The 12,211-nt window shown below is 37.7% G+C and overlaps 1 protein-coding gene across 7 annotated transcripts in view; it reads left to right on the top strand.

The window, feature by feature from the left end:
- The window catches only part of MRS2 (magnesium transporter MRS2), a 37,257-nt gene that overhangs the window by 9,422 nt on the left and 15,624 nt on the right, over positions 1-12,211 (top strand). For all 7 annotated transcript variants that reach the window (XR_011995661.1, XR_011995665.1, XR_011995664.1 and 4 more), the window contains exons 5-9: positions 5,637-5,810; positions 7,722-7,852; positions 8,300-8,416; positions 10,082-10,234; positions 10,486-10,603. Coding sequence is in view for 2 of the 7 variants with exons in the window: in XM_072729026.1 (XP_072585127.1) it covers positions 5,637-5,810; positions 7,722-7,852; positions 8,300-8,416; positions 10,082-10,234; positions 10,486-10,603 (693 nt within the window). In the remaining 5 variants the exon portion in view is untranslated. The remainder of the gene's footprint in view (positions 1-5,636; positions 5,811-7,721; positions 7,853-8,299; positions 8,417-10,081; positions 10,235-10,485; positions 10,604-12,211) is intronic.

The raw sequence follows: 12,211 nt of genomic DNA, 5'->3' as shown, positions 1-12,211 counted from the left end.
ATTTCTAGTTTCATAGCATTGTGGTCAATGAAGATGCATAGTATAACCTCAGTCTTTTTTAATTTGTTGAGGTTTGTTTTGTTGCCTAAAATATCTATTCTGGAGAATGTTCCATGTACACTTGAATGTGTATTTTGTTGTTTTAGGATAGAATGTTCTGTATATATCTATTAGATCGATCTGGTCCAATGTGTCATTTAGATTTACTGTTTCTTTGTTGATTTTCTGTTTGGATTACCTGTCCATTGATATAAGTGGGGTGTTGTCCCCTACTGTATTATGTAATCAATAGTAACAAGCATAAAGGAAGTATTTGGGTGCTCCCATATTGGGTACATATTTATAATTGTTATATCTTCTTGTTGGATTGTCCTTTTAATGATTATATAGTGTTCTTCTTTGTCTCATGTTATAGTCTTTGTTTTAAAATCTATTTTTTTAAATCTCTTTTTTCCGATAAAAGTATTGCTACTCTGACTTTCTTTTTACTTCCATGTGCACGATAAATACTTTTCCATTCCTTCACTTTTAATCTGCAGGTGTCTGGGTCTAAAATGAGTCTCCTGGGGGATCCCTGGGTGGCTCAGTGGTTTGGCGCCTGCCTTTGGCCCAGGGTGTGATCCTGGAGTCCCAGGATCAAGTCCCGCGTCGAGCTCCCGGCATGGAGCCTGCTTCTCCCTCTGCCTGTGTCTCTGCCTCTCTCTCTCTCTCTCTCTCTATGTCTATCATGAATGAATAAATAAGTCTTTTTAAAAAAATAAAATGAGTCTCCTGTAAGCAGATAGATTGGTCTTGTTTTTTTAGCCACTCTGATATCCTGTGTCTTTTGATTGGAGTGTTTAGTCCACTTACATTCAAAATAATTATTGGTAGAAATGTATGTGTGCCACTTTATTACTTGTTTTGTGGTTGTTTCTCAAGATTTTTTCTGATTCTTTCTTGTCTTTCATGGTTTGCTGGGTTTCTTTAGTGATGTACTTGGAGTCCTTTATTTTTTACATATCTATAATTGGTTTTGATTTGCAGTCATCATTACGTTCATATTTAACATCTACATATTGCTATCTTTATTAATTTGCTATATTATTAATGTTCATTTAATTTTGGAATCATTCTTTACTCTTCTCCTTGCCATGTTTTAGGTATATGATGTCTTATTTTACATCCTTGCATTTTGTGAATTCTTGACTGATGTTTATTTTTTTTTTTACAAAAATACTCATTTTTAGTGCTTTTGTGTTTCTGAACTTCATATTGTCCTTTTTGGTCTTTCCTTTGCACTCAAAGATTCCCCTTTAATATTTCTTGCAGGCCTAGTTTAGTTGTCATGAACTCCTTTAGTTTTGTTTCTCTGGGAAACTTTCACTTTTCTGAATTATAGCCTTGTTGGTTCCCATCCAGCATTTTGAATATATTATGCCGCCACTTTGTCTTGGAAAGTTTCTGTTGAAAAATCTGCTGATAGCTTCATGAGGTTTCCATATGTAACCATCATCTTTGTCTTCTGCATTTTATACTTTTTATCACTGTATTTTGTCATTTTAATTACAGTGGTGTGGATATGCCTTTGTTGATTTTGTTTGGAATTCTCTGTACCTCCTGAATCTGGATATGTTTCCTTCCCGAATTAGGGAAGTTTTCAGCTATTATTTCTTCAACTAAATTGTCTACCCCCTTTTCCCTCTCTCCTGGGACTTCTACAATATGAATATTATTAAGTTTGATGGAGTCACTGAGTTCCTAAGTCTCTTCTATTGCATAATTCTTTTTCCTCTCTTTTGTTCAGCTTGATTATATTACTGTGTCTTCTAGGTCATTAATTCATTTGCTTCTTCCAGTCTGCTATTTATTCTGTCAAGTGAAATGTTTCTCATTTCATTTATTGATCCCTTTATCTCTTTATTATTCCTCATCTCATTAAGGATCTCATTGATGTTCTCTACTCTCAAGTTCAGTGAGTATCCTTTTGATCATTGTTTTAAATTCTCCATCAGGCATGTTATCTATATCTGTTTTGCTAAGATCTCTGGCTGTGTCCTTGTCCTTTCATTTAGGATAAATTCCTCTGTCTTCTCATTTTGTCTAAGTCTCTGTGCCCATTTCTGTGTGTTAGGAAAGTCAGCTGGGTCTCCTATTCTTTAAAATAATGGCCTTATAAAAAAAAAAAAAAAAGGTTCTGTAGTTCCCTGCAGCATAGTGTCCCCATGTTCCAGGGCCTGGCACTTCTGGGAGTATCTCCAATATGTGCTGGGAGAGCTCTGCTATTGTGTCCTGGCCACTTTATCCTTCAGGCCAGTTGTCTGTAGAGGCTTTCTTTGCTTGTTGTGGACAACATTTGGTCCCTGGTCTGAATGTGGCACATTTTAACTAGGTGAGCTCTGGTCGTCTTGTGAAATGAGAACTGTTGCTACTGCTATGGGAACCCAGGCCTTGCAAAACTCCTGAATCAGGAGATGTGGGTATAAGCAGGGGTTTGGGCTGGTCTTCTGAGGGGCGAGGAGTGGTACTGTGCTTGGACTGAGGCAAGTGTGACTGAGCCTGTTCCACCAGCACGTGGGGTGGTGAGATTTGGTGTAAAATCAGGTAGAGAGGGTCAGCATTTTTCACAGAAGTAGAACAAATAATCCTAAAATTTCTATGGAACCACAAAAGACCCCAAATAGTTAAAGCAGTCTTTAAAAAGAAAAGCTGGAGGCCTCACATTCCCATATATCAAGATATATTACATAGCTACAGTAATCACAACAGTATAGAATTGGTACAAAAGTAGACACATAGATCAGGAATAGAATAGAAAACCCAGAAACACCCATGATTATATGGTCAATTAATCTTCAACGAGGCAAGAATATGCAGTGGGGAAAAATGGCAGTTTCTGCAACAAACGGCGATGGAAAACCATTTAGCCTCATCCAAAAGAATGAAACTGGACCACCTTCTTATACCATACACAAAAGTAAACTTAAGGAATGCCTAGGTGGCTCAAGGGTTGAATGTCTGCCTTTGGCTCAGGTTGTGATTCCACGGTCCTGGGATCAAGTCTATGACCTCTGCCTCTCTCTCTGTGTCTCTCATGAATGAATAAATAAAATCTTAAAAAAAAACTGGGACACCTGGGTGGCTCAGTGGTTGAATGTCTGCTTTCAGCTTAGAGAGTAATACTGGGATCCGGGATTGAGTCCTGCATCGAACTTCCTGCGAGAAGTCTCCTTCTCCCCCTGCCTGTGTCTCTGCCTCTCTTTGTGTGTCTCATGAATAAATAAATCTTTAAAAAATAAATAAATAAATAAATAGAATCTTAAAATGGATTAAGGACCTAAATGTGAGATCTGGAACCATAAGCATCCTAGAAGACAGCACAGGCAGTAATGTGTCTGACACAGGCTGTAGCAACATTTTCCTAGATATGTCCCCTGAGACAAGGGAAACAAAAGCAAAATAAAGTATTGGGACTACATCAAAATGAAAAGATTCTGTACAGGAAAAAAAAAGTCAAAACTAGAAGACAACCTACAGAATGGGAGAAGATATGTGCAAATAACATATCCCATAAAGAGTCTCCAAAATATATAAAGAACTTACACAGCTCAATGCCAAAAAAAAAAAAAAAACCAAATCCAATTACAAAATAAGCAGAAGACATGGACATTTCTCTAAAGAAGACATCTAGATGACCAACAGACACATGAAAAGATGCTCATCATCACCTGTCATCAGGGAAATGCAAATCAGAACTACAATGAGGTATCACCTCACATTGATCAAAATGGTAAAACCAGTAACACAGGAAACAACAGGTGTTGGCGAGGATGTGGAGAAAAAGGAACCTTAGTGCACTGTTGATGGGACTGTAAACAGTGCAGCTGCTGTGGAGAACAGTATGGAGGTTCCTTAAAAAATTAAAAATAGGGCAGCCCTGGTGGCTCAGCGGTTTAGCGCAGCCTTCGGCCCCGGGTGTGATCCTGGAGCCCCAGGATCGAGTCCCACATCGGGCTCCCTGCATGGAGCCTGCTTCTCCCTCTGCCTGTGTCTCTGCCTCTCTCTCTCTGTATGTCTCTCATTAATAAATAAAATCTTTAAAAAAAAATTAAAAATAGAACTACCCTATGATCTAGTAATCACACTACTGAGTATTTACCCAAAGAGAATGTAAACACTAATTTGAAAAGATCTATGCACCCCTCTGTTTATTACAGCATTTTTTTTTTTTTACAATAGATAAATTATAGAAGCAACCCAGGTGTTCACCAATAGATGAGTCGTTAAAGTGTGCTGTATACACACACACACAATGGAATGAATGTTAGCCGTAAAAAAAAAAAAAAAAAAAACATGAAATCTTGCCATTTGCAACAACATGGACAGAGCTAGAAAGTATAATACTAAGTGAAATAAATCAGAAAGACAAATACCGTATGATTTTTCACTTATGTGGAATTTAAGAAACAGACAATAAAAACAAGATTCTTAACTCTAGAGAACAAACAGGTGTTCACTAAAGGGGAGGTAGTTGGGGGATGGGGGAAACAGGTGAAAGGAATGAAGAGTATACTTCTCACGATGAGCACGGAGTAATGTATAGAATTGCTGAACCACTGTGTTGTACACCAAAGTTGATAGAATACTGTTAAGTGTACTGGAATTAAAATAATTTTTTCTTGCCCTTGATCATTTTTACAAAAATTATCTCTCATGAAGAGAGAAGTGTCTGATAATGTAAATTTAGCAGAATGTTAATTGTACAATCTAAATGATATGTATATAGGTATTCATTGCATAATTTTTCAATTTTTCTGTATAAAAGTCTTCATAATATGTTAGGGGAAAATGTGAAAAATCTCTAATATTTATATCACTAATACAGTGGCCACAAGCTACTTTCCTAACTTAAAGGACGTCAGTCTTGGGATCCCTGGGTGGTGCAGCGGTTTGGCGCCTGCCTTTGGCCTAGGGCGTGATCCTGGAGACCCGGGATCGAATCCCACATCAGGCTCCCAGTGCATGGAGCCTGCTTCTCCCTCTGCCTATGTCTCTGCCTCTCTCTGTCTCTCTCTCTGTGACTATCATAAATAAATAAAAATTAAAAAAAAAAAAAACTCTTTAAGAAAAAAAAGACGTCAGTCTTCAGAATAAATTTTTAATTTCTTGGTGTTCTAAATTAGAGCACTGAGGCTGCATTTTAGCTTTATAGTTTGAAGTTAGCTTAATATGTTTTGGTGACCTTTTAAAAAGACAACTTTCCCATTTCAGCCAAAGTAATCATGACTAAACAGTCTTTTCCAAAAGTCTACCAAATATGTAACTAAGAAAACCTTACCTTGTTTTTTTTATTTTATTGTTCCCTGTTGGTCTCCTGATTACCCTGGAATTCTTAATATGTAGTTTTATTCTAGTTCTGTTGAGAATGCATTAGAAGTACATATATTTTAGGCTTCCTTTCTTTAAAAAAAAATGTATATATTGTGTATGTATATATATAATTTTTTTTTAATTAACAGGATTTAGTTGAGGCTTAACCCAAAATTAAAACCGTATTAAACTCTATTTTATAAATATTATTTTCCTATAGCTCCACAACTTGCATGTGCATGTGTATATGTGTATGTATATATAATTTTTTTTTAAATTTCTTACAGTATTTGAAAGCTGTGATAACTCCAGAGTGTCTTCTGATACTAGATTATCGTAATTTAAATTTAGAGCAGTGGCTGTTCCGGGAACTCCCTTCACAGTTGGCTGGAGAAGGACAACTTGTCACATACCCTTTACCTTTTGAGTTCAGGGCTATTGAAGCACTCCTACAATATTGGGTAAGCCTATTTTTATTTAGCTTCTTGAATTTGTTGTTGTTTTAAAATGCTCCTGAGAAGGAAGGTAAGTTGGTATCAATGGCACCTTCCCTAACCACACCCTACCTCCAAACAAAAACATCTCTAAGGGTCCTGTTTGGAGAAAGTACATGCATAAGCTCTATGATCTAATCAAATAGATCTGAGATCTCTAGGTAGAGTTTATAGAGTCTCTTTGAGAGTCATAATGTTCAGTTAAGCATGTTTTAAATTGGCTGTCCTGGGATCCCTGGGTGGCGCAGCGGTTTAGCGCCTGCCTTTGGCCCAGGGCGCGATCCTGGAGACCCGGGATCGAATCCCACGTCGGGCTCCCGGTGCATGGAGCCTGCTTCTCCCTCTGCCTGTGTCTCTGCCTCTCTCTCTCTCTCTCTGTGTGACTATCATAAGTAAATAAAAAATAAAAAAATAAAATAAAATAAAATAAATTGGCTGTCCTTTGTACAGTTTTGATAAGTATTTTAGGAGTGATAATTCAGAATACTTCCTAAATATGATAGAACATATCAAGAAAGTTTCAAATGTATTCTATCTTATTCTGTAACTAAATTGTATATGTAAAACTGCACACACATAAACATTATAGCTCAAGTCATTCTAATACTTTCCACATTACTCTTTAATATGTGTATATAATCTTTTGAGACAGCTAGATGAGGCCACTGTTTGAGACCTACTTGGACATAGGAACTGTGTATAATTCTTGTGATTCCCTCATTGTGTTGATAATTACTGGGTATCTGAGGACCCTGTCAGGCCCTGAATGACAATGGTCACTGTCATCCTGGCCCCCACAAATTGGTCATTATCTTTCTTCTCCCTAGTAGTCAGGATAGTACTGTGCAGGAACCACCTGAATGCAACAGTTGGTTCTAGGAGCATACTGACCAGAGTGGACAAAGGAAGCAGGTAAAGTGGGTGAGGATGGAGTGAACCTGGGACCCTTCTCTTCTGTCTGCCCTGCTGTACCGAGGGAGTAGGAATTGGCTTCATTTGGTTCACTCGGTTTCATGAAGCAGGAGCACCTGCTAGTACCAGCCAAGGAGATGGGGACTACTTGGAGCACAGTTACTAAAGGGAAAAATGCAGAGGAGGGAAAGAAGAGAAGATGCAACCAGTGGTCAGTGACAGTCTGCATAGGCCGAATAAGCTCTTGGGCTCATGCTGAGACAAACAGTACATATTGGAATTGATGCCATTATTTGATTAATCACTGCTTCATTCTCTTAGGCTATTCACCAACAGGTATAGAAATATTTCAGTATTCTAACAACTGGTATAGCTGTATCAGTGCTTTCCTGCTGAATGTCTACCATGCCTGAATTTACTTGAATAACAAGTATACTTTCTTTTTTTCTTTTTTTTTTTTTTTTTACTTACTTTCTTTTTTTTGAATAATAGGTATACTTTTGACTTGATGCCGATTTATTTCTTAAAGTCCCAAGTTATGTTTTGGTTTTCAGAAGAGGTTTTTTTATATAGAAATTTTGAACTATATTCTGTTTACAAAGAACATAGGTATTATTTACCAAATGTGAAGTATATATTTTAACCATGGAATGGCAGGTTTTATTTTAATTAATCAATCTTGCATTCTTTTCATAATAAATGTATGTGAGGCAAACTCTTATGAGAGTTAATGCCCTGTCAACCAAATGCAAGCCTGGCAACATTATGCAAGGTTATCTTTTAACCTGGTTGGTAGATCCAGTTTTTTAATCATCTGAAGTAGGCATTCCAGCAATGACCATGTTCTGAAACATTACCAGCCTTCTTAGTTATTACAGACTTCTGTGTTTCATCAGAGGATCCACTGATCCTGAATATTCTAAAAAGACTGTTTTGATTCTTATGAAAGGTCATGTTGTTATCTAGATCAGCTCTCTTCAGGGGAAACTCAGCATTCTGCAGCCCCTGATCCTTGAGACACTGGAAGCCTTAGTGGATCCCAGACATTCTTCTGTGGACAGAAGCAAACTCCACATCCTACTACAGAATGGCAAGAGGTAACTCTGGATGTTCACCAACTTGGGAGGTAGACACAAACGTCTTAGACTTCTCTTTTAGCTATTCTAACAGCATAATGCATAGCATTAACTCAGATACAAAATAAATATGATTATTCCCCGTTTTAAAAATACCAATTAGTCTTATTAATGGTAATGACTTTCTCTTTGTGCCTTCAAAGTAGGAAAGTAGCCTCGGTGGGCACATAGACTAATGTTTATTGAAAAGCTATTTTGCATGAAATGCTCTATCAGGGTCTTTATTTTTGGTATGGGAATTGATTTTGATATTTACTATGCACATGAACAATTTTTTTTATAAGTCAGTGTTTACCATGAACATATAGGTGGATCTACTTGATAAAGTATTTTAAAAAGGTACTTTTCTTATAGGGAAATATGTTTATAAGTTTGTTATTGATCATTTCTATACAACTACTCTTATAGTCTGTCAGAGTTAGAAACCGATATTAAAATTTTCAAAGAGTCTGTTTTGGAGATCTTGGATGAAAAAGATTTGCTGGAAGAGCTCTGCCTAACAAAGTGGACTGACCCCCAAGTCTTGTAAGTATTATGTCATCATGTTATGTTGCCTGTTTGGTTAGGATCAGTCTTCTGTCTTCTTCAAGATGGTTTTTCTTGGAGAATGCAATATTTTCTCCAGACTAGAAAATACAGGCACTTTTTATCTCCAGTTGTTTTACTATTTCTGCATATGTATGGCCTCCAATTCAGTTTAATGAGGATATATTGTTTATACACAGCTGTATACACCCACTGTGCTGGGCTGTGATGAATATAAACACTGTGATGAATATAAACACGCCATTACCTTTATCTTCAAGGAACTGACCACCACAGTGTCACGACATCTACCTGAATAACTTAACCTAGGGAACATAGTGGAAGAGAGGGAAGGATACTCATGTGGGGACAGGGGTGGGGAGTGAAGGAAGGTAAGACACTGGCATATATTCTGTAACTTTGGTCTAATGTAAAAATGCTTATCTTATAAAACTTTTCTCTCTTAAGGAATTAGAAGTCGTTTACTCTTATGTGCACTCAATATTTACCTCAAGTTAAATATTTTTTAAGTATTCAAACTATTTCATTTTTGTTCTTTGTAGACAGTGTTAGAAATTAATGGAGACACCATTGTAATGTGTATAGCTTTCACAATCTGTACATATTTTTTTAAGCATTTTGGGATATTCATTATTTAGATTCTATTCTGATAAGGAAAAATTAAGATTAAAGGGCTATTATAGGGACATCTGGGTGGCTCAGCAGTCGAGTGCTGCCTTCAGCTCAGGGTGTGATCCCGGAGTTCCGGGATCAAGTCCCACATTGGGCTCCCTGCGAGGAGCCTGCTTCTCTCTGCCTATGTCTCTGCCTTCTCTTTGTGTCTCTCATGAGTCAATAAATAAAAATCTTTTAAAAAAATTTAAACTATTACATAGCTGATAGATATAGTAGTAGAAACTTTTTTTTTTAAAGGTTTATCTATTTATTCATAAGAGACAGAGAGAGGCAGAGACATAGGCAGAGGGAGCCCACTTTGGGACTTGATCCTGGAACTCCGGGATCACATCCTGAGCCAAAGGCAACACTCAAATGCTGAGCCACCCAGGCACCTCCAGTAGTAGAAACTTGAACACACTTGTAACTCTTGTTTACTTTGCCTATTAGGCCAATCTGTGTCTAATATACTTTATGATAATAAGTGTCTTTCACAGAGTACTACTTATTCTCCGTGGTAGGGTGGTAGTGGGAATAAGGAACTCAAAGTGACTTTGAGATCATTCAGGTACATTTTTTTTTTCATATATGAAAATGACACTATGTTCCTACCTTGGAAAGGAAATGCTCTTTGTTTGTTTTTAGTTTTATTTTATCTTATTTTCACCAATTTGCCCTCATTCACCAGCATTTACCAATCTGGGTTTTACTGTAAACTGTAAACTCATGCACCTGTGCATGAGAATTCCTTTACTTGGGGCTACTGAATACAGTAAACCCAACTAGCCTGTACCCTCAACTTATTCTTTTTAGTGTTGAGGATCACTTGACAAAGCCATGCACTGATAGGCCTCAATCACAATGATAGAGAAGACAGGCCACTTTTTTCATTAGTAGTTGAATACTATAAACAGATTCAGAAAGCTTTTCGTACTAAATGTATGATGATGCATTGGGGGTATGTTAATTATATTAACTCTTTAATTGAAGTGAAAAGAGCAGTGCTGGAATTGACCATGCAGAAGAGATGGAATTGCTCTTGGAAAACTATTACCGATTAGCTGACGATCTTTCCAATGCAACACGGGAACTCAGGGTACTGATTGATGATTCACAAAGCATTATATTCATCAATCTGGACAGGTAAGAAAGCATTCTATAGAACAATCAGTAAATATATTCTTTTAAAATAATTCTAAAGTGATAAAAACTTTGAAGGAACTCTCATTTTGGAAGGAGTTATACCATCATTATCACCTGTAAATGCAACATGGAAGTATGTCCTTTTTTAAAGGTGTAGATTTAATCTGTGGGGTCTTTAATAGACTATTTGGTGAATTTGTTATGTACAGTTAGTGGGCCCTTCTCATCTGAGTAGATGTTCTCCTCTCCAGCCACCGTAACGTGATGATGAGATTGAATCTACAGTTGACCATGGGAACCTTCTCTCTTTCTCTCTTTGGACTAATGGGAGTTGCTTTTGGAATGAATTTGGAATCTTCCCTTGAAGAGGTGAGACTATTATTTCAATAATCTAGGGATTATTTTTTTGTTTTGAAGATCATTTTTTTAATCTTTTTTTTTTTTTAAGATTTATTTATTTGTTCATGAGAGAGAGAGAGACGGGGGGGGGGGGGGGGGGGGTGTGTGGCTCCCAGGCCCGCAGGGCCCTTGGCTTCCAAGTCAAAACATTTTTGTTAACAAAATTTAAGCTGAGTGAATAAAAACCAGACGAACTAAAAAAAAAAAAGACAGGCAGAGGGAAAAGCAGGCTCCATGCCAGGAGCCTGACACGGGACTTGATCCCGGGTCTCCAGGATCAGGCCCTGGGCCTAAGGCAAGCGCTAAACTGCTGAGCCACCCAGGGATCCTGAAGATCATTTTTTTTTAGATGGATTTTAAGAGGCACCTGGCTGGCTCAGTCAGTAGAGCTTGCAACTCTTGATCTTGGGATTGTGGGTCTGAGCCCCATGTTGAGAATAGATTATTTAAAAATAAAATCTTCTAAAAAATGGATTTTATTTATTTATTTTTTAATTTTTATTTATTTATGATAGTCACAGAGAGAGAGAGAGAGAGAGGCGCAGAGACACAGGCAGAGGGAGAAGCAGGCTCCACGCACCGGGAGCCCGATGTGGGATTCGATCCCGAGTCTCCAGGATTGCGCCCTGAGCCAAAGGCAGGCGCCAAACCGCTGCGCCACCCAGGGATCCCTAAAAAATGGATTTTAAAAGGAGTTTTAACATGTATACACCCTTAGTGAATTAAAATGTATACTCTAATTTACTCAAAATTCAAGCAGTATTTTTAGACCCTGTTGTAACATAAATAGAACTGTAGCTGTGGTTGCCTCACGTTTCTCAAAAAATGAGGCCATGCGTGGGAAAGGTTTGACAAGACAGTATTACACTGTGAAGCAGTGGTCTTGCAGGATCATACTGTGTGGCTGTGGTGATGCAGGATTGGACTTTGAGGCATGCTTGGGCAGAATGGCACCAAAAGGCACTGATAATGCAGGATCACACCATGATATGGTGCTTATGCAGAATCATGCAATGAGGTGGTGGTAAGTAGAATTTCACTGTGAGGCCATGCTAATGAAGAACTCTTTTTCTAATTCTCATGTGCGAAAATAGGCTTAGGAAACTGAAGTGATTTACTCAGGGGCACAGTGCTATAAAATCCCGGTTGTGATCTGAGCCCAAGACTTACACTCTACATTTTGCTGCCTTTTCACCTTAATATAATATAAGCTGCCAGAGTTCTTAATGTCATCAAAGCCTGGTTTTTCAGAAAATATTTTACTATAGAATTTCTAGAAAAAAAGGGCAGCCCAGGTGGCTCAGTGGTTTAGCTCTGCCTTCAGCCCAGGGTGTGATCCTGGAGACCCGGGATCAAGTACCACATCAGGCTCCCTGCATGGAGCCTGCTTCTCCCTCTGCCTGTGTCTCTGCCTCTCTCTCTCTCTGTGTCTCTCATGAATAAATAAATAAAATCTTAAAAAATAATAATAATATGTATTCAACACACTCTGGCTCTGTGTCCTTATTAATCTTTTCCCTTAATTTTATTTAAATTAATTAACATAGTGTATTACTAGTTTCAGAGGTAGAGGTCAAT

The sequence above is a fragment of the Vulpes vulpes genome, chromosome 12, assembly GCF_048418805.1.
Source record: "Vulpes vulpes isolate BD-2025 chromosome 12, VulVul3, whole genome shotgun sequence".
In the NCBI taxonomy this organism is placed as follows: domain Eukaryota; kingdom Metazoa; phylum Chordata; class Mammalia; order Carnivora; family Canidae; genus Vulpes; species Vulpes vulpes.
This window is presented reverse-complemented; position numbering and strand designations above follow the sequence as displayed.